Source organism: Asterias amurensis, chromosome 8 (genome assembly GCF_032118995.1).
Source record: "Asterias amurensis chromosome 8, ASM3211899v1".
NCBI lineage: Eukaryota > Metazoa > Echinodermata > Asteroidea > Forcipulatida > Asteriidae > Asterias > Asterias amurensis.
In genome coordinates, this window is record NC_092655.1 from 23299316 (window position 1) to 23325359 (window position 26044).

General features: G+C 39.6%; 1 protein-coding gene across 2 annotated transcripts in view; it reads left to right on the plus strand.

Moving 5' to 3' along the window:
• The window catches only part of LOC139940492 (transcription factor COE3-like), a 109941-nt gene that overhangs the window by 74680 nt on the left and 9217 nt on the right, over positions 1-26044 (plus strand). For both annotated transcript variants that reach the window (XM_071936776.1, XM_071936777.1), the window contains exons 7-12: positions 15241-15322; positions 17604-17724; positions 20341-20471; positions 23224-23439; positions 24064-24256; positions 24945-25127. In XM_071936776.1, the coding sequence (XP_071792877.1) occupies positions 15241-15322; positions 17604-17724; positions 20341-20471; positions 23224-23439; positions 24064-24256; positions 24945-25127 (926 nt within the window). The remainder of the gene's footprint in view (positions 1-15240; positions 15323-17603; positions 17725-20340; positions 20472-23223; positions 23440-24063; positions 24257-24944; positions 25128-26044) is intronic.

A 26044-nucleotide genomic window follows, 5' to 3' on the forward strand; every position in this document is an offset into this window, starting at 1 on the left:
TTATTACTTAATTGCATCAATATCACTGGCTGTGTAAGCTTCTTGTATCCTTGCCATAACACATTCTGTGTTAGATTGTTCTTATAACAACAAACACTGCCTCCTCCCAAAGCCTGATTATATCACAACTGGGATGCAACCGAGTGTAGGGACTCAGAATTGTCTTGGGGATGCCCTGGTAAACCCCAGACCAAAGTCTCATACAAGGTAATGATGATTTGGTGCAAAGCTTCTTAAGACAAGTGGAGATCTTGAGTGCGCGTCTCGTGGGTCCTGACATCACACAGTGCAGGTGACCTAGGTCGGCCCTCTAGATGAGCTTTGCTATGTTTGGCAGGATAGGGGCAGCCAGTGGGTTGTTCACCCCACTAAGTAAATGATGCCAGCATGGTTGTGTGTAAAGCTAGGGCTCGTGGTGGCTGGGCATGCAGTAGGGGACCCGCGTGTTTGTACGCCTTATCGTCAATGGGTGCCCACATGAGCCGATCAACCACTGATCTGTGTTCTAGATGACGACCCAAGAGTTCACCCAGGCGCAGGGAAAGTATAATGAACCTGGCATTCACACCTTTCACTTGACTTGATTGACACAAATGGGGATGTGGGGGCTGCCTGAGCTGTATAAACCAATAGCCGCTCGTATTTATTCAGTCAAGAAGTATGTGCAAACAGACAGTGTGTACATACCCTCCATCAGACCCTAATTCACACAGTAATGTTATTCTTGTCCATCCACAGCACAATCGCCATACACTCCCCTGTTGATTTAAGCTAAAAGCTTCGGTAAATAGGCCACTTCCCCTCCTCTTTTCACTCTTTTCTCCCTCACTCACTCTATCTCCCCCTTCTTCTCCTCTTGCACTTGTACTGGAAACCTGTTCTCATCTGATCAAAGATCGTCTCTCACTCTCACTCACGAGCAGGGGGTTCTCGAGTTTGGTCCATTAGATGCCCAAGTCTGTCGTCTATAAAGAGCCATTTGACGGTGGGTGATGATGACGATGATGATGGTGGGCCGTGGACCCTGCTGCTTCTCAACAGAAAAAGCTCTGCATGAATCAGCCTATGCCAACATTAGCCTAATTGTGTGGCACAACTTGTAGTATCACTTTCCACCTCAGTCCTTTTGACTTTGGAGTGTCTGCTCTCATTTTGTTAAGTACTATCAATATTTGTATTGCTGCCCTGTGTTTGCACGTCACGCCAATAACGGAGAGAGAGAAAAGCTCAAGTGTTGCTGGCCCCATTCAGGCTTTTGTGGTAGGCAATCAGACCGTGGCCAGCCATGCTTTGCATGTCAGATCATCTGACACTACAGCTACTGCATACAAGTCACTCACGGTGCACTGTCACACGGTAGTGGGGGGGAAAGATAGAAAGGGGGAGGAGGGCACACACACACACACACACCCAGCCTAGAATACCATGGCAAAACTACCTCCTTCCTTTCAGGCTAGCAATGCTCCTGCATAAAACCGCCGATAATTTTTTATCGCTGAGATTACGAGTCTGAAGTAAAGGGCAAATACAGAGTCTCTTTTATGAAATCCAGCTGCGTACTGTTGATATTTCATCTGAATGCAACAGAGTTCTCACTTGAAACGTTTACACGCCACACTAGATTGTTGACTAGAAAAAAAGGTGTTTTACTTCTAAAAGCGAAACGTCAATCATGGTAGACACTGGCACTGCCTTATTGGCAACATAAAAGGAAACAGCCATTCAGGTTTTTGTCGACTATAAAAGAGGACCTGTTTTGTAAGTTGAGTAACCCCGGTAAACCGAACACAACCACAGTAACAAAAGGGTTTTTTCAGGGAATATTAAAAAGAACGGGAAAAAATACAAGGGTGATTGAGAAAAGAAGGGGAAACAACCTGAGAAAGCAGGAATGAATTGACCCTTTAAAAGATGGTTGGTTTGTGTTTGATTGTTGACTGAGTGATGTGCTTGTCTATCAACTGTCAATTAATGGCTCTGTGTAATGGATTTATCCAAATTCACTGACCTAATTTAAGATTTCAGGACAGATGGAGGGTAGTGGCAGGACATTCAACTTATAACGATGCATTAATGAAAAAGCTTCAAATCAGACATTTTGTTAAAATTTGTTGGAGGGGGCTCAATCTAATTGTTATTCAGATTGTTTTATTTTAGGGTCTGTGAGCTTTCTGTTTTCAAGAATGAGAAACTTAGAACAATGTGTAACGCCCATCGCTAAAATGGAGCAAATCTTAAAATAGTAATTCGGCATAAAAGGTGAAGACAACAGAAAACAGCAGGCTTGGTACCAATGTGATGTGATGTGACGTCTTGAACATTCGGAATGTTAAGACTTGCCCACATATAAAAGATCTGATTCTGGTCTATTATTGAGCAAATAAACAAAATTTCAAGTTTCGACTGGAAATACTTGCTTTAGAGTGCTTTAAATGAAAGGGATCATTTCTAATCACAGAAAGATTCTTCCGACATCTTGCTTCCATTCTTTACAAATCCAACATGAGAGGGATCATGAGAAGACTGAGGGTAGGCGTGTTGCTTCTTTTGGACCCTTAAATGTTCATCTAATACACCCTCATCTGACCACAACAGGCAAGAAACAGGCGTAATATTCTTCTTTCTTTAGTCTGTTTTTTCCCCCTTAGAGAAACATCAGCAAAATAATGATTAAACAGCCTGAAAAGTCTATTAAATCCTACACCATCTAAAGTAGGTCAGCCCATGCACTCTATAAAATGTTTTTTTTTTTTCAAGGACCAAACACATGTTGATGTCTTTGTAGATAAGGGGAAAAAGTAAGAAAAGTATGCAACATGCTTGAAAAACAGTTGGGTCTCACTACTCTTTCTTACTTTCCCTGCTGTCCCAACTGTCCTGGGCCAAACTTCATAAAGCTGTTGCTTAACAATTTTCTGCTAATCAAAACTATATTATTAGGATACCACTCACTTGAGATATGGCATTTTGGCTGGTGACCATATTCTGGTAAGCATAATTTTGTTTTGCTTAGCTACTTTTTGCGCCCTGGTTCTATCTTGAGGGTTGAGATTACATCACAGATTTGTTGGTCATTTGGGGTCGACTTTGTGTGTTTTTGGGGTCAACTGATCATGTTGTGGATTCATTGTCCGTATTGTTTGCGTGTGTGTTTTACAGCTAGGATCCTGTGAGAGGAGAGATTTAGAAAAGGTTTGTCCCTCAGAGACCGTTTGGCTTGCCCGGAAGGTGAGACGGGGGACTCCAAACACTTTGTAGATACTACCTGGACTGCTCTGGGTAGGGCACAATATTGGTTTGGGGAGTAGAACTGATTTAACTCCATGTATTGCGTGGAGATGTGAGATTTTGTTGTAAGTAAGGGATTCATGTCTTTGATGAGTAGTTGATATTTGGGATGGTTATTTTATCTTGCAAACGGTCTGAAAGTTGTCTCATTCAAAACACGGTTCCCTCTTTCCTTACTGAACAGTTCTTTTCCTCAAGAAGCAGCTACTTGCACTCTCTGTAATTTACTTTCCATCTATGCCTCCATTGGTTTCTTTCCCTCCTCCTTTTTTTTTGTTATTTTTGGGATCTGATTTTGTTTTGGTTATGTCTTTTAAAGTGGGCACAGCCAATTTGTTTTAAGTGAATACTTTCCTACGCAGAACAGTCTCTATAGTCATCAGACGAAATCAGATTTGACAATACACTCAGCGAGAAAAAGCTTCCAAAGAACTCTTTCATTTCCTAGAGAATTTTGTTCACTCTCCCCTATTTTTCCTCCTTCATTTTCTTCTTCTTCGCATTCTTACTATTTGCATTTGAGGAAAAGAAACCCAGGAGAGTCCATGTCCACAATAACCCTCCAAGTGCACCAAATTTTGCTTTTAAATTTCCCAGTTAATTAGTAGTTAGCCGTTTCTGTAGGGACAGAGTCCGGGACAAGCAACCCTAAGGGGCAGGCTTCACTCTTGCTAAGAAGCCCCAAACTAAGTTACATACTGGCTCTATATGACCAGCAGCCAAATTAACTGCCCGCTTTGGCAAGATCATCTTTGCACCTAGGACCCTTAAATGGAATTAACACTTGCTCGAAGTGAGCGCCAAAAAAAGAGCTGTAGGCAGTATTTTTTTTTCTTCGCTCCTTTTTTTCTTCTTTTGCCCACTTGCATCCAAAATGGCAAGCTTCACACCGTTTGCCACTAAAAGCTGATGGATTCTCACTCGTATCCAGGGAACGTCAATTACTAGGATACCCATAATGCCTTATTGATCAGAGAACCCTGGGAGTAGTAGTGCATTGTGGGAGTTTTGAGTTGCATTAAAGACGTAATGATATTTCTTTGCCATTGTGGTGATTTCCTAGTGTTTTTTTTTTCCTTCTCTCTTTTCGACGGTAAAGTGCCATTTTTTTTTTTACCAGACCTTGATAGGGTGAAGGTGAAAACGAACGAAGGTAGTTCTTGATTCAATGTCTGGAGCTTGGTGAGAATATTCAGGAGAGGTTGTTCTAATTCTCCTTATTTTGGCAAGTTTGTAGCGTCTTCACTTGACACGTCAAAGAACTTTGCTATTATTGCTTCTCAGGCTTGCGCCGTGGTGCATTGAGCTCCGCTGTGCTCCCTTGACAAATCAAACTGATGGACCCGGTGCTGCCGTGTCATTGGCCGACAACAGGAATCTTTCCGCCAGAGTTAATGAATGCGTCAAAGTGAAACGAACTCCATGTGGAGATTGGCTATGTCATATCAGTATGGGCATGTTGATCATGCACGCTGATCCTTCGTACGCGTCAGCCTGCACGTTGTGGCCACTCTACAACGCTTAACTCTCTCTATGTAAATCGCTTGCCGAATCTAGGCTTTAATTTAGCAAATGCAAAATGTTTTATTCATGAACGATAGTTTAATTCCTTTTTAAATTCATTACGAGTGCTTGATAGAGTGTTCTGAATGTGTGAATTGAATGCGGTGAAGGTATTATAAACTCGTTTTAATCTGCAGGAGTGAAACAAGAGCAAATACATTTTTTATGGGTTATTTGATAAATGTCATCTAGGGACTTTAGTGTCATCTTCAATACCACCGCTTTTTACCTGATTGGACTCACGATGCAGTTATTATCAAGGAACTCATTTTAACTCATGGAGGGACGATTTGAGTTATAAACCAATATTTATAGCTTATGAAAAAAAGATGACGACCCAATATTGATGACGACCAAATATGCGTATACAGGCTGATTCGACTTCAAAGGTAGAGGGCAACGACTGCATTAATGTCCAAGCGGCATTATACAGCTCTTTTATCATACTTCAGTGATACACGTCCGTGCAAAAAAACAAAACGAAATAAGAAAATAAAAAAGTCCGTTCATGGCATCACCAGACTCCTCTATCAAAGCTTCTGCCAATCCTTACTCTGATCTAGGGATAAGCCACAGGCAGAGGTACTCCCAAAGAGGATGGTAAACCAAGGTAGATTAAGGTCCCTCGGTAGCCTCTGATTGCTGGAATTATTCACTAGTTCATGGCAGAGGGAGCCCTCTTGGGGCTGGGGTGTGTCAGGCTTGATTGTAATCTCAACCTGCTAGGGGACTGCTGTTTTGTAGACAGCGGAGCGGGCAACAATTATTGGGGTTAATAATACCAGATAAATATTAAAGAACAGAGTCGCTGTATATATTTTTGTTCTAGCGATGACAGTGTCTACTTTACTTGGGAGAATATGTGATGAAGGTACAAGTACTTATTTCTGTGAAAATTAATTTGCTGATTTACAGTTGTATTCATAAGTCTCTTACACATCCAAGCTCTAGTGGATAAAACTTTAAAGCTTTTAATAAAATACTGACAACCTGTAAAAAAAAAAGAAAAAAAAAAAGAAAAAGTATTTTACAAGGAAGGCTTGTCTTTAACACATCTAAATTTGCCTTATTCCTTGATCTTCATGCTTTAATTAAAATGTTGCTCTTGACCATGATATTAATCCCCTCAGTGAGGAGATTATCCCGTGGGATCATTGGATGGGATCCCCCGTGGGATACCCCCTTCCTAATTCCCCCCTCTTATAGAGGATTCCTCTTAGGTGTATTTTACTGCTCCTTGAGCACCCTTCCCCTGCTGTCCAATAGACCAATGCCTCCAAAATGGTCATGGCAGGTACTTGATCCTAGCTGGAAAATCAAGTGTAATGGTTGTGAAATTAAAAGATTTATTGTATGTTACAGAGAGCACGTTATTGATGGCCCATTGCGATTGTCCTCACTAAGTTGGGCTTTGATAAAAAACTAGTCATTTGTTAAGTCTCGGGGGCCCGGCAGTCTTTTCAGCGACCACACTTCTGATATGTACAGTGTAATACTACTCACTACGGCCTTCATTACAAGCTACATTAGCGATGACGGTCGGCCGGCCCGATCGCCCGTTTTGGGATCGGGTTAGTACTTGGCTAGAGTGGCTGAGCATCATTTGTCATTAGTCGGGCGATGGGGGTACCGTTAGGCGGTTTGTCTGTTCTCTCTTGATGCTCTCCACAGATGTACCCGGGGTTTTTACGAGCAAGGAACAAGTAATCAGACTAAATTGGGGACTGTCCAAAATGATATTTCTTGATCTTGTGTGAATTGTAAAGATAGATCTGGTTTTAGACATACTTATATGGATTTCTCAGTCTTGGTTAATTTTACCATTTGTTAGATTTTATTTGATTCTTTCGGATTAATGGCTCAAGTTTCAAGAGGAAATTTAGATTTTTTTTTCTTTTATTGCGAACTTAACTACATCGTAGAATTGTTTGATTCGAGGAGACAAAAAAACGGAGTAAAATTTTCTGTTCTCTCTTGATGCTCTCCACAGATGTACCCGGGGTTTTTACGAGCAAGGAACAAGTAATCAGACTAAATTGGGGACTGTCCAAAATGATATTTCTTGATCTTGTGTGAATTGTAAAGATAGATCTGGTTTTTACCAGAATGATCACTTTATTGCTCGGTCTATTTTGTACTTGTATATCTACATTTGTATCTGCCATCAATTCATCTCAATGGCGTTTTCTACTATATGATTTATTTGCTATAGTCGTAGTAGTTACACAATATTGAACAAGAGAATGTCAGCAAGTGTCCATTTTACAATATTTCAATCTATCATCAAGATTTGGGGTTACAACTCAAAGAGTGACTTTTTTTGACAGACATACTTATATGGATTTCTCAGTCTTGGTTAATTTTACCATTTGTTAGATTTTATTTGACTCTTTCGGATTAATGGCTCAAGTTTCAAGAGGAAATTTAGATTTTTTTTTCTTTTATTGCGAACTTAACTACATCGTAGAATTGTTTGATTCGAGGAGACAAAAAAACGGAGTAAAATGTTCCTCAAAGGGATTTGGATTTGTTCTCCATGTTCTCACTCGTTCCCCATCGCCAACATTAATTTTGACATCTGAATAGGGCTGTCACGTCTTATGTTTCACGGAGAAACTTTCCACTTTGACTGGGCCCACACTACATTCTTGTCTGTCTGCTTGTTAAATCGCTCAAAATTCTTCTCCATAATCCGTGGATATTAATGGCTAGCTGCTGAAAGCCACAATTTGCTGTTAATTTCTCTTGGCCACGGCAATTGAAAGGCTTTCAAACGCCGCGCAAAGTGGTCAAATTTCTGCTCGGATTTCAGTCGCGTAGGGTCTGGGATGAGATGTAGTTGTCCTCCTGGGAGTCCAATCGGACTTTTTATCAGATTTGAGACCCGGGTAGTGACCCGGGTAAAATATCAATTTGTCGGTGGCACTCGTCAAAGTTTGATTAGCGCGGACCAGAACCCGATATTGGGTTGTCATGTGACACGCTGTCGGGAAGTACAGGGTTTTTTGTTTTCTTTTGTTTTTCCCGGAGAGGAGAAAGAGGAAAAAAATGACCGCGTCTTTTGAGAAAATCAGGAGGTGTAACGATGCAGGCTGTTTTTGGATCCATCGTCGTTCGTTCTGAAAGAAGAGTTTTTCACTGACACTTAAATAAAAGGTTCCAGTGTTTTACCAGAAAGCTCAAGTTTAGACCCTAAAAATCTGCCCTGCCTCGTTGGGAAGTGAAACTGAATATTTAAAGGACAAGTTCGGTACTTAATAAGGTCTACATGAATGCATTGAACTTTAGTTCAATACCGTCAATAATGTTGTACTGGGAAATGGAGCTATTAGTCGTATAGAGTTACAATACGTATTACATTCAATCCATGAACAGTTTACAATTACTGGATATGTGGGCTTTTGGTTACCAGTCTAATGAAAATAATCAGTTTGCTATAATCTATTCATTAATTTTGTTTTCCGGAAAAGATGAAGAAAAAAAGTTGCATTGTAATTATCGTGATAATGAGACTCTAGTATTACCATAATATAAGTATTGTCATCTTGATTGTTCAGACTGAAGCCACTATGGAACAGAAAACATTGCATGTGGCGCTCTTTATTTCAAGGCTGGTTGTCGTGATTTCTGATGCCACACTCTGCCGCATGATTTTCATCTGCCACCAATACTCGCACAATTTGTACAGGGATTAATGGTAATTCATTTTAAAATAGCCCCTTTTGCTCGTATATCATCCGGAGCGCCGAGGGTAAATTTATTCTGAAGCAGAATTTGCACAATCATTGATCATCCTCAGGCAGGAATGGCCCATCTGTTGTTCCTCCCCGATCTCATGGCAGAGGTCGCAAATATTTCTGTCGTCCATATTTTCAAGTCGTACTCAATGTCATTTTTAAGAGAGCCATGGGATTATAACGGTGCACAAGCATTTAAAATTATTAGCAGGAATGGCGGAATGGGATGTGATATTTCAGTGACGCTTTAGAGCCAGAGATGACTTTTTTTCCGTCCTCCGCTCTCTCCCTCTCTCTATTTCTTTCTCACTCGTAAATAGCCAGCTAGATCGATTGCTTTCTCTTTGAGATTGTTACTGAATAATTGACGAAGCCGAGGTAATTGTGCCGCGTGGCCTACCTTCGTATAGATAGGTCTTTGGCACGAACTGTCACAGATTATTTGAGGAGTAATATTTCAGCCCATGCTGGCTTTATATTACCTGGGTAGCCGACCGTGACAAAGTCACACTGCCGGGGACCGTGTGTGCTCACCCACATGGGACCATCTGCCCGGACATTTCTTACACAATACAGGGCTCACTTAACAACAGTTGTATCCCGATTTTACGGGGCGATACTCGACGACAAGAGCCACATAATGGTTTCTTTTCTGATGCTCCACATTTCTAACCCTCCATACCTGTTATGTCAAGCTCTGATAGATGTCTGTCTGTATACAGCATGGCGATGCTGTTCTTGTTGTCATTTAGAGGGAGATCCATTGCTGACATGTTCCTTGTTGCACTTTGTGTGTTCGTGCCCCCCCCCCCCCCCCCTCTCTCTCGGACTGTCAGCATACAGGAGACTCATCCCTCTTCCTATTTACATGATAATGATCCTCTCAGGTGTTTCCATCAGGAAATCTGTTTATTTTTAATTTTACCAAGCTTTGTTACAAAGGGCTGACGGTATTGGATGACCAGTCGTCACCGTGTGGCCAACCATGCATGCCTAGATACACTCTCGGCCAACCACCGCTGGGCCTTCTGGCTTTAAAGGTCGCTGCCAATGAACAGCTTGTTGTTTTAGTCACAGATACTTCAAGTGAATTTATATCTATATGTTTTTGGTGGGGGGAGATGGAAAGAAGAGAATATATTGTCCCAGTTTATCATATTTTGTTGACAGGAAATGCTAGGTGTTTTTTGAAGAGTTGTTATGAAAAGGAAAATGTCACTCAATCAGTTTTCATCGAAATATGCATTAGTTAAATTCAGTGTTAAAGGGCAAACAAGAGCTTGAAATTAAAGCTTAGTATTTTTGTGAAAATGTCAAACATGTCGTTAAAGGGCCTTTTTTCCCCTTTTCTTGTTTTTTTTTGTGGCGAAAATCAGAGTGAAACTTAATTTAGACTTGAGCGACACTCTTAGCCTCAGTCACTAGCCTCTTAAATGTTGGCATTCTGAGTGCAATTCATCATTTAAATTACATCTTGACAGTTTGTTCTCTCCCTCAAACAAGCAGAACAAGAAACTCACGTTTACAAAAGTCTGTCTCACAGCTGAATCTAGGCCGTCATCGCCAAACCATCTCGGAGGCATTTTATACCTCTTTGTTACTTGATTGAGTTAAGCCTCCTGCAGCTAGTGCTGTTGTTTCATGAACAAACTCGGAGGACTTTCCACACCTTGTTTTCTTGGGCTTGCAACCTTGTGTTTCATTTTTATCATTGAAATTTTCTTTCACATTAAGGCAGAGGCGGAATGGAGGAAAAAGTGGAACAAATACAAAAGAAAAAGATGTACTTTTATTGCAACCTGACTGATTTGTGCGTTTTACATTTAATTAAGATTTTTCCTCTATATTTTGTTCTCTCTTGAAAAACGTGGTGGAAGTTTTCTTTGGTGTTTTTACTGGTTATATCTTAATGATTTTGTCTGACACCGGCTGAATATAAGGACTGCCTGGTCAAGTCAATCAGAAAGACATGTTTTGTGTCATCCTTTTTGCTCAACCCTGGTTTTTCTTGTTAAATACCTGGATAGTTTAAACATACGTAATACTCTTTGCTGCCTGCCATGTTTTTTTTTAACCCCCAGTCTACCTCAGTGTGTAGACTTCTCTGTAGAATAAATTACGCCAGTCTCATTACGGCTAAGTGCAGTCAAGAAATGAAGGGGTCATTTCATCAAAGGCCCCAACGTTGCTGTTGAGCACCCTTTTTTCGTTGTGCGGTTTCCAGAGAATAGACTGATTCTAAATCAGTGGCATAATCGGTAGCCATTGCTTGAGGCTTGTCAGCTTCGTAGGATAGCCACCATAATCTGCATCGACTGAACGTCTGCCATGGCAAGCAAGCCTAAGAAAATTTATATAGAATAACTGTCTCATGCCTTGCAAATGTAGGGCCTACGCGATTAAATTTTAATGGCAGTTGTGCAGCATTGGATTTGATCTGACGTGAGAAGACAAGAGGGAGTGGATAAAACCTCAGGAAATCTCATCTATTTTCCATAATGGCCTTGCAGGAAGAGGGGAAAAAGAGACAATGTATGTGTTTTCCTTTACCCCCGTCGGCAGGAGCGGTGAAACAGGGAAGCATCAGCGTAATGAGTCGTCATCACAAGGGGCTATTCCGCTGAAATCAGGCTTGCTAATTTGATCTTTCCGTTTTGGGTTTGTTGTTAGTTTTTATTATCGGCGGTAACGCGGGGTTTTCATTTGAATAAGAAAACATCCGCAAACTGCTACCTGTAGGACAATTCATCTTCAGCAGGATGATGAGACTTTAATTTTTTGTCTAAATACCCGGCGAGATGAGAAGATGTTCCCAACATCTGTCAAGAAACACACCTCTGTTTCTCCAAATGGTCATTGTCTTACCCTTTTGTTTCCATTGTCCTGTAATTCATGTTTTCTTTTCATGGGGCAGGGAATTACGGTGCTAATTTGTTATTTTAAAATTCACTGGGAGAGTAGTAAAAAGTGGGAGCGATGATCGGAACATCTGTCGGTTAGCGAGCAGATATTTTTCCTTGCGAATTTTTTTATATCATCAGGTTTTATCAGTTGGCTTTAATGACACTGTCAAGAAACTGAGAGTGTTTTTTCTTCTCCTTTTTCGATACAAGATTAAGATGGCATCAAATGTCTTTACTTGAGAAATTGTTTTGCCTAGAACTTTATTTAATTTTCTCGTAGAAAGTACCGGTACCCAATTTAATTGAATACCACATAATTTTAATTTTCTTTGTGCAAACTGTTCCTAACGAGTACAGAAAATCATGTATACATTTGACTAAATCTGAAAGGGTTATTTTTGATTTAATATTATACATGTACCAGCAGTTTTAGCCAATAAGTTTAATAAATTTTCTTCCGAAAAGTACCCAATGTAAATTAATAATGTCTCATAATGTTAACGTTGTTTGTGGAAATAATTTCTAGCAAGTATGGAAAATCATGTTTACATTGGTCAGTTAATTCAATATTCTACCAGCAGTTTATTAAATTATCCTCTGGAAAGTACCCAATTTAAGTGATTACAGTCACATAATTTTAACGCTGTTTCTGGAAAAATACTCCTAGTAAGTATGGAAAATCATGTTTAAATCAGAAAGGATAATTTTTATTGAATATTACACATGAGTGGATCGCTTTGTTTAAAATTAACTGCTATTAAGTCTGAAGCAAAAAGTGATTATATATTAGAGTATCGTAATTTTTTCATCCATTATTTCCATCTAAAAACAGGACAAAGACCTTAAAAGAAACAATTAAAATCTTTCGTAAATAAGAAAATTCATTGCCCAGAGAAACTTGCTTTGTGCAAATGTGTCTTTAAGGCGTGTAAGTTTCGCTTTCCACTAAGGATTTTTACATAAATATGCAGCAGAGGGAGTCCCCAATACCAATAGAAACTCTAGCAGAGTGTTGCTACATTCAGAGAGACTTGGTTGAAGAATAATGGGATTCAGTTGAGGTATGGAGTTATGAAACTGCGTTATTTCACACCCTCCAGCCGCCGTCGCTGTATGAGATGAGGGTACTAACCCTACGCTGGATTTGAAGAGGGTTGATGTTTGGTGTGTGTGGATAACCCAGGACCTCATGATGTATGCAGAGGTGTATATGCCGTGGTTGGACCACGTTACTAATTTGCTAGTTGACACCACGGCGGTGAGGGTAGCTTGCCTTGCCGGGCCGGGGTACTGCTTGCTGCTTGCTGTCGGGAGCTAGATGTAGGTCAAGAAAAGAACCTGTGATGTGTTGTGAATATTATGAATTTGACCACTTTCTATTAAAATATCACTTGATTTCAGTATTTGGGTGAAATCAATAAAAAATTATGTGACTATACGTTTGAAATCCTGTTTATTACAATTTTATTAAATATTAAAACAAATGATTATCAGTTAAAAGTAACTGATTAGTAATATTTCTGATTGTAAATTAGTTTAGCTGTCAAGAATGAGGTGGCATTTTTTGTCTCTTTCTTTTGGATTGTTTCATTTCTGCTGGTTTTCCCTCTAAAAAAAACTAATCATTTAGTTGCAGCTGTAATTATCAGTTTCATTTGTTAAATTTGATTACTCGAAAAGTCACTGATTTCGTGTAGAAAATATCTTCTGGCTAGTTTCTTTTGTAAATTGAGGCAGTAATTATAAGCAAGCATTGTTCTCATTACATTACAATTCATTAAAATTGACAGAGAAGTGAGGGTTTCAGAACCGCTCAGTCATTCACCCATAGGTTCAGCTCGGACCACAGCTAACTGCTGAAAACAGAAACCCAGGCTTTGGCGACATGAAAACGGCTCCAATTATTTATTCCTGTTGGGTTGGGAAAACGTTGAGCCGTTTCGCCGTACACAGCGCTTAGGATGAGTAAAGCGTGCTTAATTCATCCAGGAAAACGCTGATTTGTATTCAATTTGGTTGGATTAAGCCCAACTGGTACCCTTAGGGCTGCTAGATTCATTGGTCATGGAGTGTCCAGGTGCAGTATGGGTACTGGGGAGGTGATCATTGTAGTGCTAACGTAATTGTTGATTGTACGATGCCGTGTTTACTCAAAAAATTGCAAGTGTGTGCGCTGCGTGTGATTGTTGGGAAGCTGTTGCTCTCACATCCAGTATTGGGATAATTACATGGCATCATATATGGGCATTATAAGGACATGAGTATTGAGTTTTGTTCATTGAGTTTGTTAATTTGTGTAAACTGTTGTTTACAAATGAAGACAGCTTTAGGGTAGTGAACTTATTAAATGAACAACTAAATCCATACAAATAATTTCATATTTATAAGGAAATTCTTGCAACAAATAATTTTTTTTTGCAGAGCATGCCACTAAGGTATTCTTCCGTTTATTCCAACTGCTTCAACCATGCATTTGTGATGACTTTCCAAATGTTCCTTTAATACAACTGTTTTGAATTCAAAGTTAATTTGAATATTTTGAGAACACAAAATGAAGATTTGTGCAATTGGAAGACTGATGTGGAAGAACCAATCTACAAACACTTTCTTGAAGATAGCAAATTAAAAACTAAGACATTGTAATGATGAACGATGAGAAAGTCTCAGCTTAATCTTTGTGTTGTTTTTTTGCCTCCTCATGATGAGAAAGGGTAAAATGCGTTGATCTTGCGAGGGCAATGTCCGCACCCGGCATTCTTAGAGTTCAAGCCGGCGGCGGGGAGCTCTCGTCCAATTCAAGGGGGCAACTGTTTAAATACGCATAGACACAGATTATAGTGTGGCAATGAGGTGATTCCAAAATAATGTCAGCTCCAATTTGGCTAATTTGCCAAGTTATAACCCATGCCATCTTGATGTATCACTCACCCTCTCTATTTGTGGGTGGTTAAGGAGAGGGGTAAAGGGAAAAACCGAAGGGGTCAACCACCACGCGGTTGGGACCCCCTGTTTTTTTGAGGGAGGGGTATGTACTGTGGACAGGGTTCAATCGGTGATAACATTCCCTCATGGGTTACCTCATGCATTGGGGTGGTTAGGAACTAGGAAAAGCCGGGTTTACTGGGGTGTGAGTTGTTTTAAGTGTGGTGCTGTAGCGTATAGCTGTGCGAAGCTTATGCCTGGGCAGATATACTGTTGAGGCACACTTTAGCCACTTTCACATGAGAGCAATTTAGAAAGGGTCCCCTCGCTAAATTATAGCACGGTTGTAAAAATTACCTTGTAAGAAAGGACAACAATTTTGTTTTACTGTCCAATTGCTGTCGTGTGAATATCACTTTTGAGAACTGTAGCAGTTCCTTAATTTTCCTAGCCCAGCATTACACTTGCAACCATTTTTGTTTTTTCGTTGTTAAAGTTTTGCATTGATGAATTACCTTTTATTGTAATGACGTTTTCCTCCTTAAAATGGCTCGTTTTACAAGAATGAAATTAGTGTCAATTGAAGAGTGTTAAATATGAGTTTTATTATGTTAATGTTTAAGGCGCCTGTTGAGAATTGTATGGCTTCCATATTAGAAACAATTAATCACACATAATGAACAATTTTTTATTAGCTAGTACTTTGGTTTTACTCAAGTGGCACAGTTCAATCTTGTCAAACAATATCTATGGCTCATATATTTGCAGTCTAGTTATGATGACTTGACATTCACGGAAAGGGTCTTTTTTGTTTTTCCTTACTGCAGGTTTTTCTTGAAGTTTTTCCTCAAGTGCAACCAAAACTGCTTGAAGAATGCCGGAAACCCAAGGGACATGCGGAGGTTTCAGGTAAGGATGGGGCGAACGTTGCGCTCAAGATCGATTCACCAGGCACCATTACAAGACAGCCCGCCCACCTCTAGTGCCTCCCCCCCCTTCTAATGTCAACATCCAACGCGAGGCTAGGCATGTGGTTGCATGCGCGCTTCTCCGGGAGCAGGGAAAATAGGAAGTTGAGGATTTGTTTTGAAAAGCGGCGCGTTGAAATCGATGCTGGATTTATAAGTGGCTGGCAATCAATAGCCATTCCTTGTGGTAGCTACACAAACAAAGGAATGGTGGTAGGAATATATATAAGATTGAATTTTTTCTCCTCTCGTCCCCGCCTTATTGTTTTGTCCCTGAGCGCCTGGGGTTTTTATGAGTGCGTACTCAGTCATGCCCGGATGTCGGGGCGGGGAAGGGAAACACAACGTGAAAACACTGAGAGGAGTAAAGTGGACAATGAATTGAAATGATCCTTTTTTTTCATCTAACGACGACGTCTATCTTAGGCTTATTTCGGAATCAATGATCGAAAACCCATTGAGGGGAATTGACAAGTAATGTGGTCAGATACCTGATTTGTGGTTTTCTACTTTTAATCCAAGCCATAAGAATGCCCCCCCCCCTACTTCAGACAAGTGTGATGGTCATATTTATTGATTCTTACTGAGTGCTCATTGGGCTGCCAATCAAAGGTATTTGCTTTTAGAACCTGCGTAACTTGTTAGGAGTATCGGGTGGCCAGTCCAGGGAAATATAACATCTCCCTCCCTTAAAAAAAAAAAGGAAAAAAAGAGCGTGAGTGTGGGATAAGCCAGACAGGGGTGTAGTGTGAAAACGGGGGTCCGTGTGTGTCATGATTGGGTTTAATACATCTTGGCCTGATTACAAGGGGAGGAAATATCGGGGGTAAGTTTGAGGCGTTTGGGTACCCCTAGTGTGTTGGCTGTGCTAGCATGGCAACGATTGGCTTACCTAAGGGGGTTCCTTGCTGAAATCAAAGCGGGAATAAGTACCTGTATGCTCGTCTTAAAGTGGAACAACATCATGGGGTATAGAGTCCATCGCCATGAAAAATGGAACATGACATTTCCCTCGCGATTCAGAGACAATATTTCATTAAAAAAATTGTGTGGAAGGAGGAAGGTCAGTTTCACTTCTTTTTTTTTAAGTGGAACGTTTGTCTTCTGTTGACTCGATTTCTGACTAAGAATTCAAATACAACTTTATTGTGATAACAATTCTCATGTGGTTTGAACAAGAGGAGGAGGGGGGGGGGGATTATATGAGAAGTTGTGAGGGAGGTGACCCAGGTACGACTCTTAAAACAGGCACAAGTATTTTGTTACGTTTTTTCTTCTTCAAGATTGTATTTTGCTGAAACACACAATGCACTGAGTCACTGTGTTTGGCAAATGGCTTATCATGTGCAATTCTTTGTAATGTGATTGTTGAAGTCGCATTTAATTTGTGCTTATTTGATTGAAAACTCTGCATGCCTCAAGGGGAAAGCATTTAACAATTAAAAGACGACAGAAATAGAGTTGGGTGATATTTTATCAATAACTATGTCTTACATAAAGAAAGGAAGAAAAACATCCACGTTGGTTTGTTTGTATTTTGTAGGAAAAGCCCCACATTTGCAACGAGTTAAGAATGAAATAGTCAGCATTTTAGGTGGGAGGTGGATTTTTCTGTGTAATTTTGCTCACTTTGGTCAATTTTATTTTAAGGTACAACTTGGAAAGCACCAGCAGAGCGATCACTTTCAGAGGATGCAGTCTTTAAATTAAAATACCAGTTTCCCTTGCAGTTTACCATTTGATAAAATAAAACATTAGCAATGTAAGGCAGTGGACACTATCGGTAATATTACTCAAAATAATTGTTAGCATAGAAACTTACTTGGTAACAAGCAATGGCGAGCTGTTGATAGTATAAAACATTGTAAGAAACGGCTCCCTCTTAAGTTAAGTAGATTTTAAGAAAGAAGTAATTTTCCACAAATTTAAATTTCAAAATCTCAGAATTAGATTTTGCGATCCCGAAATCAAGCATCTGAAAAGCACACATCTTCGTGTGACAAGGTTGTTTTTTTCTTTCATTATTATCTCGCAACTTCGACAACCAATTGAGTTCAAATTTTCACAGTTTTTTTTAAATGCATATGTTGAGATACACCAAGTGAGAAGACTGGTCTTTGACAATTACCATTAGTGTCCAGTGTCTTTAAGAAACACAAGTTTCATTCCCCTTTCCCCCTCCTCCTCCTCCTTTCTAACCTCCTCCTTTCTTCTTTTCTCAGGTGGTCATCTCAACCACACCCAACGTTGACGGCCATGTTCTGGCTGTATCAGACAACATGTTTGTGCACAACAACTCAAAACACGGTCGTCGAGCAAGGCGCCTGGACCCATCAGAAGGAGGTAAGTCTAATATCAACAGGGATCTCAGAAAGGAAGTTTGCATTTAACGATTGCCACTCGCTGGAAACAGAAGAGATACTTTAGAAAGGGGCAAACGGGGCCAAGTGTCAAGTTGATATTTTCCCTAAGAAAAATAACCCCAGAAGTTTGTACAATAACGGTTGTTTTGTTAGAATTACGCTAGAAGTATGTTTTCCGATTTCTCTACTGACAATGTCAACATATCATTCGTCAGCATATCATTTGTTTGTCTTACCATGTTGATGATATCTTTGAGTTGTGAACTACGCAAGACACTGATGATGCATGGCCCAGTAAGTTTGTAGCATTTATAGGTAACATCTCTGGAGAGAGAGATGGGGGGGGGGTCTGTTAGCCATCAGTGGCTCTGAGAGGTGGACAGTGCCTCTGGTAGTTAATGGAAGCAAGCTGGGTAAGGTGATGGGTCCCTAGACCTCCTATAATTAGTCGATTTATTGCCTCCCTGACTCTACCATATCTCATACAACTCGTCCCATCATGCACTCATCATGGCGTAATTTTGACGGTTACGAGTCACTTAACCGCCACCCAAGCTAAAGATATGAATGAAATCAGCCGACCGCTTTGTACCGGGGTGTGGGACGTAGCGAAGAGAGCTACAGAAACGGAGATGGAGAAATACATGTCTTGACGCCCCCATCCCGACCCTAGTGGATGTGATGCAGATGTAATGCTCACTGGGTCGCGACGCTCGAGACTGCTGTTAATTAAAGAGGATTTGGAAGGATTACTTGTGTCTGTGCATTGGGGGAAATTTATGGCCCAGAATTGGGGCATTGACACCCAATGTCAGATGTTCTTATTGCACAGCTGTCAGCAGTAGCAAATTTCAACCAGCAGTTGGCACATTTGGGCAACATGATTTAGAAGTAATAAACGGGTGCAAAATGAAAACAAACTAAGGATTAGTTTGAGCCCGGGTGTATTGTTACTCCCAGTCTAAACTCACCTCTTCATTAAGGAGGGATCGAAGGCCAACCGGTGAAATGGAACTCGGAAGGATAACAAAATATCTACCACAAGGTGGTTTCTGTTGTAGGTGTACCGTAGCGGGGTTGACTGACCCACAGTGGCCAAGGAGTGACCGGGAGATTGTATGGATGATGGTCATTTTTCAAGCTTTACTGTCCCTCTAAGTCTTTTCTCACACAATCCTCTGTTCGTTCCTAATTATCATTATGGTTTGCCCCAACCTCTCTTTTCATCTCACTATGGGATAGTTACTGCAGTTTAGTATGATTACAGTAATAAATCAAATTTGGCTAATGGGTAATGTCGGCTGTCAGTTTGCTAACCCCCCTCCTAGCACACAGGTAGTTATAACTGGGTCTAGGGGTATTGTTAAGGCAGTACCATTGTAATGAGATAAGTAACTACATCTTACAATGCCCAGGTATGGTATCGTTGATTTGGGGGTTGTATTATTTAGGAGTCCAGTGATCCTGGTAGTCATTGTTCAGTGGGGTACTTTATCATGTCCCATCACCAACCACTAAGTCTGTTTTCAAGAACCTTTGAGTGGGGACTTCAACTGTGTGCTTTAGTGAGTGCTAGAGGGGCTAGCTGACCATGATACTACTGTATTGCTCTATTGAGAATCAGCAATGTATAATAAACCCCTATGAGGCATGTTGTCATTGAGTGTCTAAGATGAGAAGCACTCGATGATGAGGGTGACATCTTATCATCAACTACTCCACTTTCAAGTGGGACAGCCGTGGTTGTGTCATTGGGTTATTGACGTAATAACAAATGTTGACATGGTGTATTCAGAGGGTTAGTCAACACCCCCTTGAGAGGGGGATCGACACTAAGTTGAAATAAGGCTTCTCAAAATGATAAATCCAAACTCAATGATGAAGCCTTAATGAACACAAAACATAGACCTGACAAGTAACCAAAAAAAGTATAGAATCTTAAGACAGGTTTGATAAATTTGTAACTTATCTCTGCAATAAGAAATAGAGAGGAAGAGTTACTATGTAGGGCTTTATATATAGGATGATTCTGCTTAGACATAGCTTTGTTAATGAAGAGAAAAGTGTTAAGAGCTGAGGGGGAAGGGGGAGGCTTGGAGGCCTGTCAAGCAGCCAAATAACTTTATGGTCTCAGCCCCCAAGTATTTAACTGTACGCATCATCAGGTACTTTTTTGAGAGCTGAATGTTGATTGAAATTTGAATTGATAGAGGATGACAGTATGTGGTGGAAGTGGTGATATCACCAAAGATTATTGAATTTCTCAAAGATTTGGACCCCTTTTTAATCCTGAAAACTTTCTCATGTTTTGACTTGATGGAAGCTTGGTGTTTGCTGTATTTTGTGTAGGATTGCCCTTTTTAAAAGAATTATTGCTCAACTGAAGTAAATTCAAGTTAAGGGTTTAATGAAAATCCTGTTTCTGTTCACAGTTGTTTTATATTTATCGGCTTGATTTTTGGCTTCTTTTCTTACATCTTAATCTTAAGAGCATACTGATGGGCTTCCATTTAGGCAAACCTTTAGTTCTATTTTAAATACTGTTTATTATTCCTATTATTATTATTATTAATGAACCCCTTTTTCTATGTAACAGCCACACCCTGTATCAAGGCTATAAGTCCGAGTGAGGGCTGGACGACAGGAGGGGCAACAGTTATCATCGTTGGTGAGAATTTCTTTGACGGTCTTCAGGTCGTATTTGGAACCATGATTGTCTGGAGTGAGGTAAGCATCAATCTTATAAGAGACTGAACAAATCCTGTTTTTTAATGCACAGAATGTAGCTTTAACGACTTTCAGGCAAGTAAATAAAAGTAGTTGTTGTTCTTGATGTTTTTAACTCTGAAAAGTTACTTTGTTTTAACTTCAGCCTTTCTTCCTGAAAACGAGTTTGATAAGATTCTTTTTGCAAGAAAATAAATTTGAGTCTTCAGGTTCTAATTACTGCTGTGGCTTTTTGCAAAATATTTAGTGTCAATAACATAAAAGTGTATAGGATTTTTTTCTGTTGAAAAGTGTGTTTACCAGCTTCCATGATTGTCACTCTGGTTAGTTTATAAGATGTTTGCTTGAAAACTAGTCTGTTTGAACAAAGCAGCCTTCGCCCCCAAACATATATAGATTTACAATTGTACTGAAATTGTTTTTTGATTTGGAAATTTGTGACACAAATTCTTTGGCTTAGGAAGAAACAAATATTCCAGAACACTTGGCTGCAGATTTTGTTTTTCTTCTTGGATTAAGCCAATTTCATCCTAAGTTTTTAATGATTGATGAAAGTGGATCACTTTCTTTTTACATGCGGCAACTTTGTTGAGTAGAGAATGCAGAGATTTCAGTGTTTTTCTAGTTGAATCGCCGGAGGGCTTGATATCACTATGTTGTTTGTAAAGGTCTACTTCTATACGTGCAGAAAATTACTAAGAACTTCCCGACTTGAAATAGAAAATTTGTTACATTAAACCTATGAGCAGAGAATGGCAAGAGTTTGCACAAATGTTTGCATTGTTGAATTGGGATAAGATTGGAAAATAGAAAGTCATTGCAAAATTATTTATTTGTTGAGAAAGCGGAGTAGTTTCTGTTCAGTTGTTATTGGGGATCAAAGTATAAAGTATTTTTTTCACAGATATTTGATATTTTGACAAAGATTCTATTTCTCTAATAAAAATAAAAGGTTCTTATTTCAGGAGTTTAAGTAAGTAAATCTAAAAAGAATAACAAAAATGGAATATAATTATAATCCTAGGAATTATTTTTTTATTGCCACCATCAACCACTTGTTCAATAAAAAAACATTTTCTCTTGAAATGTCTCTACTGGATTTCAACGAAGTGAAATTTTCTAGTTTGTTCTTCTTTTTCTTTGTAATACTTGGAGCCCCTAGGCTATCCCTTGACATTGCTGGTATTGTCTCTATACAACAGGGGAATATAGATGATAAAGGTTGTTGGACGCTATTAAACACATTGCCTTATTCAGAGGTGCTGTGTATCGCCCAAGGCAGGGCTGTCTTCTTCATTCTATGTTTAATTGAAAGCTGAGTTTTTTTTCTGATTTCTCCATGGATGGGAATCTTCAATCGAATAATAGAACAAAATCATAATAAGATAGAAAGTGTTGACAAAGTTAAGAGAAATTCCTTCATTCAGTATTTTTGGGTAGAGCCAACTAGGATACACCGGGGCCCATTTTTTGTATTAAAAATACCCCTCTCTCTGGATTGCCGGATTGTTCTGTGTTAGTGCGCATTGATTCCCACGGATCATGTTTTTATTAAGACGCGTTGGTCACCGAGGGCGCTAAGGAAGCTAGCATATTGCACATAGTAGCTTTGTAGAAAGAAACAATTTACTCTATCCTTTTAACTGGTTACCGTTGGGGGATTTCCCATTATTTCCCTTCCAGCATGATGGGTTTATTTTAGCGGAATTGCTGAAATCATTTTTCTTAGAGAGTACCACTGGAAAAAAGAAATCATGACTTAACTAAGCCAAGAGAACAAAGATTCTGTTTTTTGCACCATGAATTGTTTCTCTTTCGAGAAAAGACATTAGTCACGCACCGTGAACAGAAAACCTCTGCCACATTTGGGCCCATGGCCAGACCAAGGAATTTTAGTTCGTTCGGACTTACTTCCATTGAGCCAAATTACAATGAAATGAAATGGTTAAAGCCTCTCGATGACATATAATCCTCTTCCTCAAATCTAGAATTCCACAATAAACCCAGGGCAGAAGTTTACCTGTTTTATTCCACCACCAACCGTCCTCTTTATGTGGGTGAAATGAAGCATTTCACGGGTGTGTATGCTTGATGACCATGCTGGGCTGCTACGGGTCTAAAGTATGGGCTGGCTTTGTAGAAGATGCACGTCACTAGAATGATGGCATACAGTGACAACATCCAGCATCAACAGGGCCCATTTTCATAGAGCTGCCTTAAAGCACAAAAAAATGCTAAGCTCAACAAAATTTTGCTTACCAGAATAAGGTTAGCAGCCAAATTACAATGTAACTGGTATCCTGCTCATTTTGCTTAGCAGACAGCCTGTCATTTGGGCCCTGGTTAAACGTGATAATATTATGACATGGTAAAAACCACTTGAGCTATGGTCACTTCTTTGATATTTGGTACTTGTATTTTTTATAATTTTTCCCAAAAATTGCTGACGACAATTTAATTATTTTGTTTCTATAGAAGTAAAGAACTTTTGTGGTAGTTCCTCAAATATAAAGGAAAACATGCTTCAAGAATGTTGAACAATAATACAACATAAACCTTGTGAAAGTAAAGAGAACATTATTATGAAGTAATTCCAAGCAAAGAGTGTCATCAAACAAATTACAGGGCAGAAAAACCCCACCATACTCCTCTTTCTCTTAATATCTCATCCTTCAAAAGCAAAAATGATAAGTGTTGCTAATCGTAAAAGGGCAAATGTTTATGATTCTGGTAATTCTCATTCTATCTGCAGCTGATCACGTCCCATGCTATTAGGGTTCAGACTCCACCAAGGCACATCCCTGGTGTCGTTGAAGTCACTCTATCCTACAAATCCAAACAGTTTTGCAAAGGAGCACCGGGCCGCTTTGTCTACGTCTCACTGACAGAGCCAACCATTGACTACGGATTCCAGAGACTCAGCAAGCTGGTACCCAGACATCCTGGTGACCAAGAAAGACTTCCTAAGGTAGGAAACACTCGGTGTGAACTATGTCCGGGAAACGCTGAAAATTGATTCTTTCCGACAACTCTGTAAATTTTGTTCAGTAGTCGAGTAACCTTCTAAGATTGTGTCTTCCTTTATTGACATGCTGACATACATGATGGAAGACAGCATGTGTACTACTTTAAGGAGACTTATTTACTTCAATTTATCTATTCACTTCTTTTTTGAATCTCTCACCCTTCTAAGTCTCAAATTCTTGTTTTTTTGTGTCTTGTCCTGTCTTCACTGGTTCGACAAATACAATTAATTGTTGTTTTCCAGTCTGAACCTGTTAGCAATGTATGTAAGTTCGTTCCAATTAAGTTGAATTGAAATTATTTTAGGTCCTCCGAATCGTTTCGTACTTATTATTATGTTAGATTTTAAAAGTTCTACTGGAGCATTTATAGGGGTTTTTGGTACGATTTTTATTAAATTTTTTTTTAAATATTAACAGATACCCCAAAACAATGAATCAACATTTTGGTTTGTGTGCGTATCAGCCTACAATTTTAAAGTATCAGCTCGCTAGGTCGCTATGCATGAGGAGAACTGCGCCCTAGAAAACATTTTAAAAATTGCTTATCTACGTATTCTTGTGTACAGGAGATCATCTTAAAGAGAGCTGCCGATCTTGCCGAGGCTCTTTACAGCATGCCTCGCAATCAGCTTCCAATAACTGCCCCTCGTTCCCCAGCAATCAACAACTCTGGTGGCTCTGGTGGTCTGGTACCCATGACCTCGTTTGGAAGTCAACTGTCTTTGGGTGATCACGATGTCGGTAGCGAGCAACAGTCTGGTAAGCTGAACTATAAAATGGTTATAAAATAAATCTTTATTGTGGTGCGGCCATCTTGATTTTTCTTCCATAACTGTAACCAAACTGAGGCTTAAAGAAGAAAAAGTCTGGGTTTTTTATGTTAGGTATAATTATTAGCATCCATTACTGATGTTGGATACAAGGAACATGGCCAAGATGGTGGCAGCGTGATAAAAATCTGTTCAAGATTCGAAGTGTTTTTTAAAGTCTTACATTGCAGGTTCGACCACACTGGAATAACGTTTTTTATTTGTTCTCTTTTAAAAAATAAAATATATTTTCAAATCAATGAAACAGTTGGGGTTGGAACATTATGTTAACTATTTTACCATCTTAAAGTTTGTTAAAGACATTGTACACTATTGGTAACTGTCAAAGACCAGTCTTCCCATTACTCATTACCAAGTAAGGTTTTATGCTAATAATTATTTTGAGTAATTACCAATAGTGTCCACTGCCTTTAACACATTTGAGTAATGTGGTACTTTCTGTGTGGAATATTGCTGAACAGTTTATGCTAGGTACCAATTATTTAAAGACAAATGTTCAATTTTGTTTTGCATTGTAAGTTTTTCTTTTGCACTGCTTACTTTTTGATGATGACTGTTAAGTGTTTCCAGCCTAGGTTCCTCCCTAACAGTCAGTTCTTCTCTATCTCCCTTATTAGGTTTCTCTCGAGTTCAACCCAGTAGTGCATTATCACCGCGTGGTTATTCATCTGGTATTTCCACCCCACACAGTAGTAACGGCAGTACAGGTTCCTACTCAAGCATGAACGGCTATGCCAGCGCCAGTAACCTCTCCAATATGGCTATCCCCTCCTCACCAAGTCTCTTCAATGGGACAGCTAGTAAGTACTGCCGCGGACTGCTGTTACATTAAGGACCAACCAACCTCTACCCCTCTCTCTCTCTCCCCCTTCTACCATCATGTACTGAGGAAATGAGCTGTGTGTAGTGCTCAGAAAAGGTGCCCATCACCTGTTTGAGAAGTCCTGAAGAGGGCTTGTATACCTGGTTGCAACCCATTTATGGATTTATATATATGGATCCCTTTGGAGAGATGGAAATTGTGTTGATCAAAAGAGATCAAAGAATGAAGGGTTGTCTTGGGGCACTTTACACTGCTGTAGCCATAATTATAATCCCTCCGAAAAACACTCTCTTTGGGACATGGTGTTGTTTCAACGGCTAGTTGGTGGGCATTTTTATAGTTCACACACTAACAGGTGACCCAGATGAACTTAAGACGCTCAGGTTTGCAAACTCTTTGCTCATGAGAAGTTATCATGAATTATTTTTATTAAAAACAAAAAATAAAAAAAATTGTGCTCTTTGAAAACTACCCTGCTGGAAGTTTTTTTTCGCTTATTCAAAAGAGGACTAAGATTCCTTTAATGCTGTTTTTAGTTTTGGCTTTTAACCATTTCCCCCCAAAACCGAACTTCCTCTTTTGCGAAAAGTTGCAAAAGACCTGAGCTTACTTGAGTTCGTCTGGTGCATCCAGGTTGAAATACTACATGTAGTTATAACTGTATCTATTGTGTACAGAGAGATGTGGCTGAGAGATGCATTATGTTAAACCATCTCGATTAAATATCAATACAGGGTATAAACAAAACAAAATTAATATGCCACGTCCTTTGATGAAACTACCAAAAATCAGGGACTGATGGTTAAATTGTGTTCTATTTATGTTGTGCAAATTTTAAGACCAAATACTTTTTTCATTCTCCGTTGTTGTCTACTTTAAGACAGCTAGACAGAG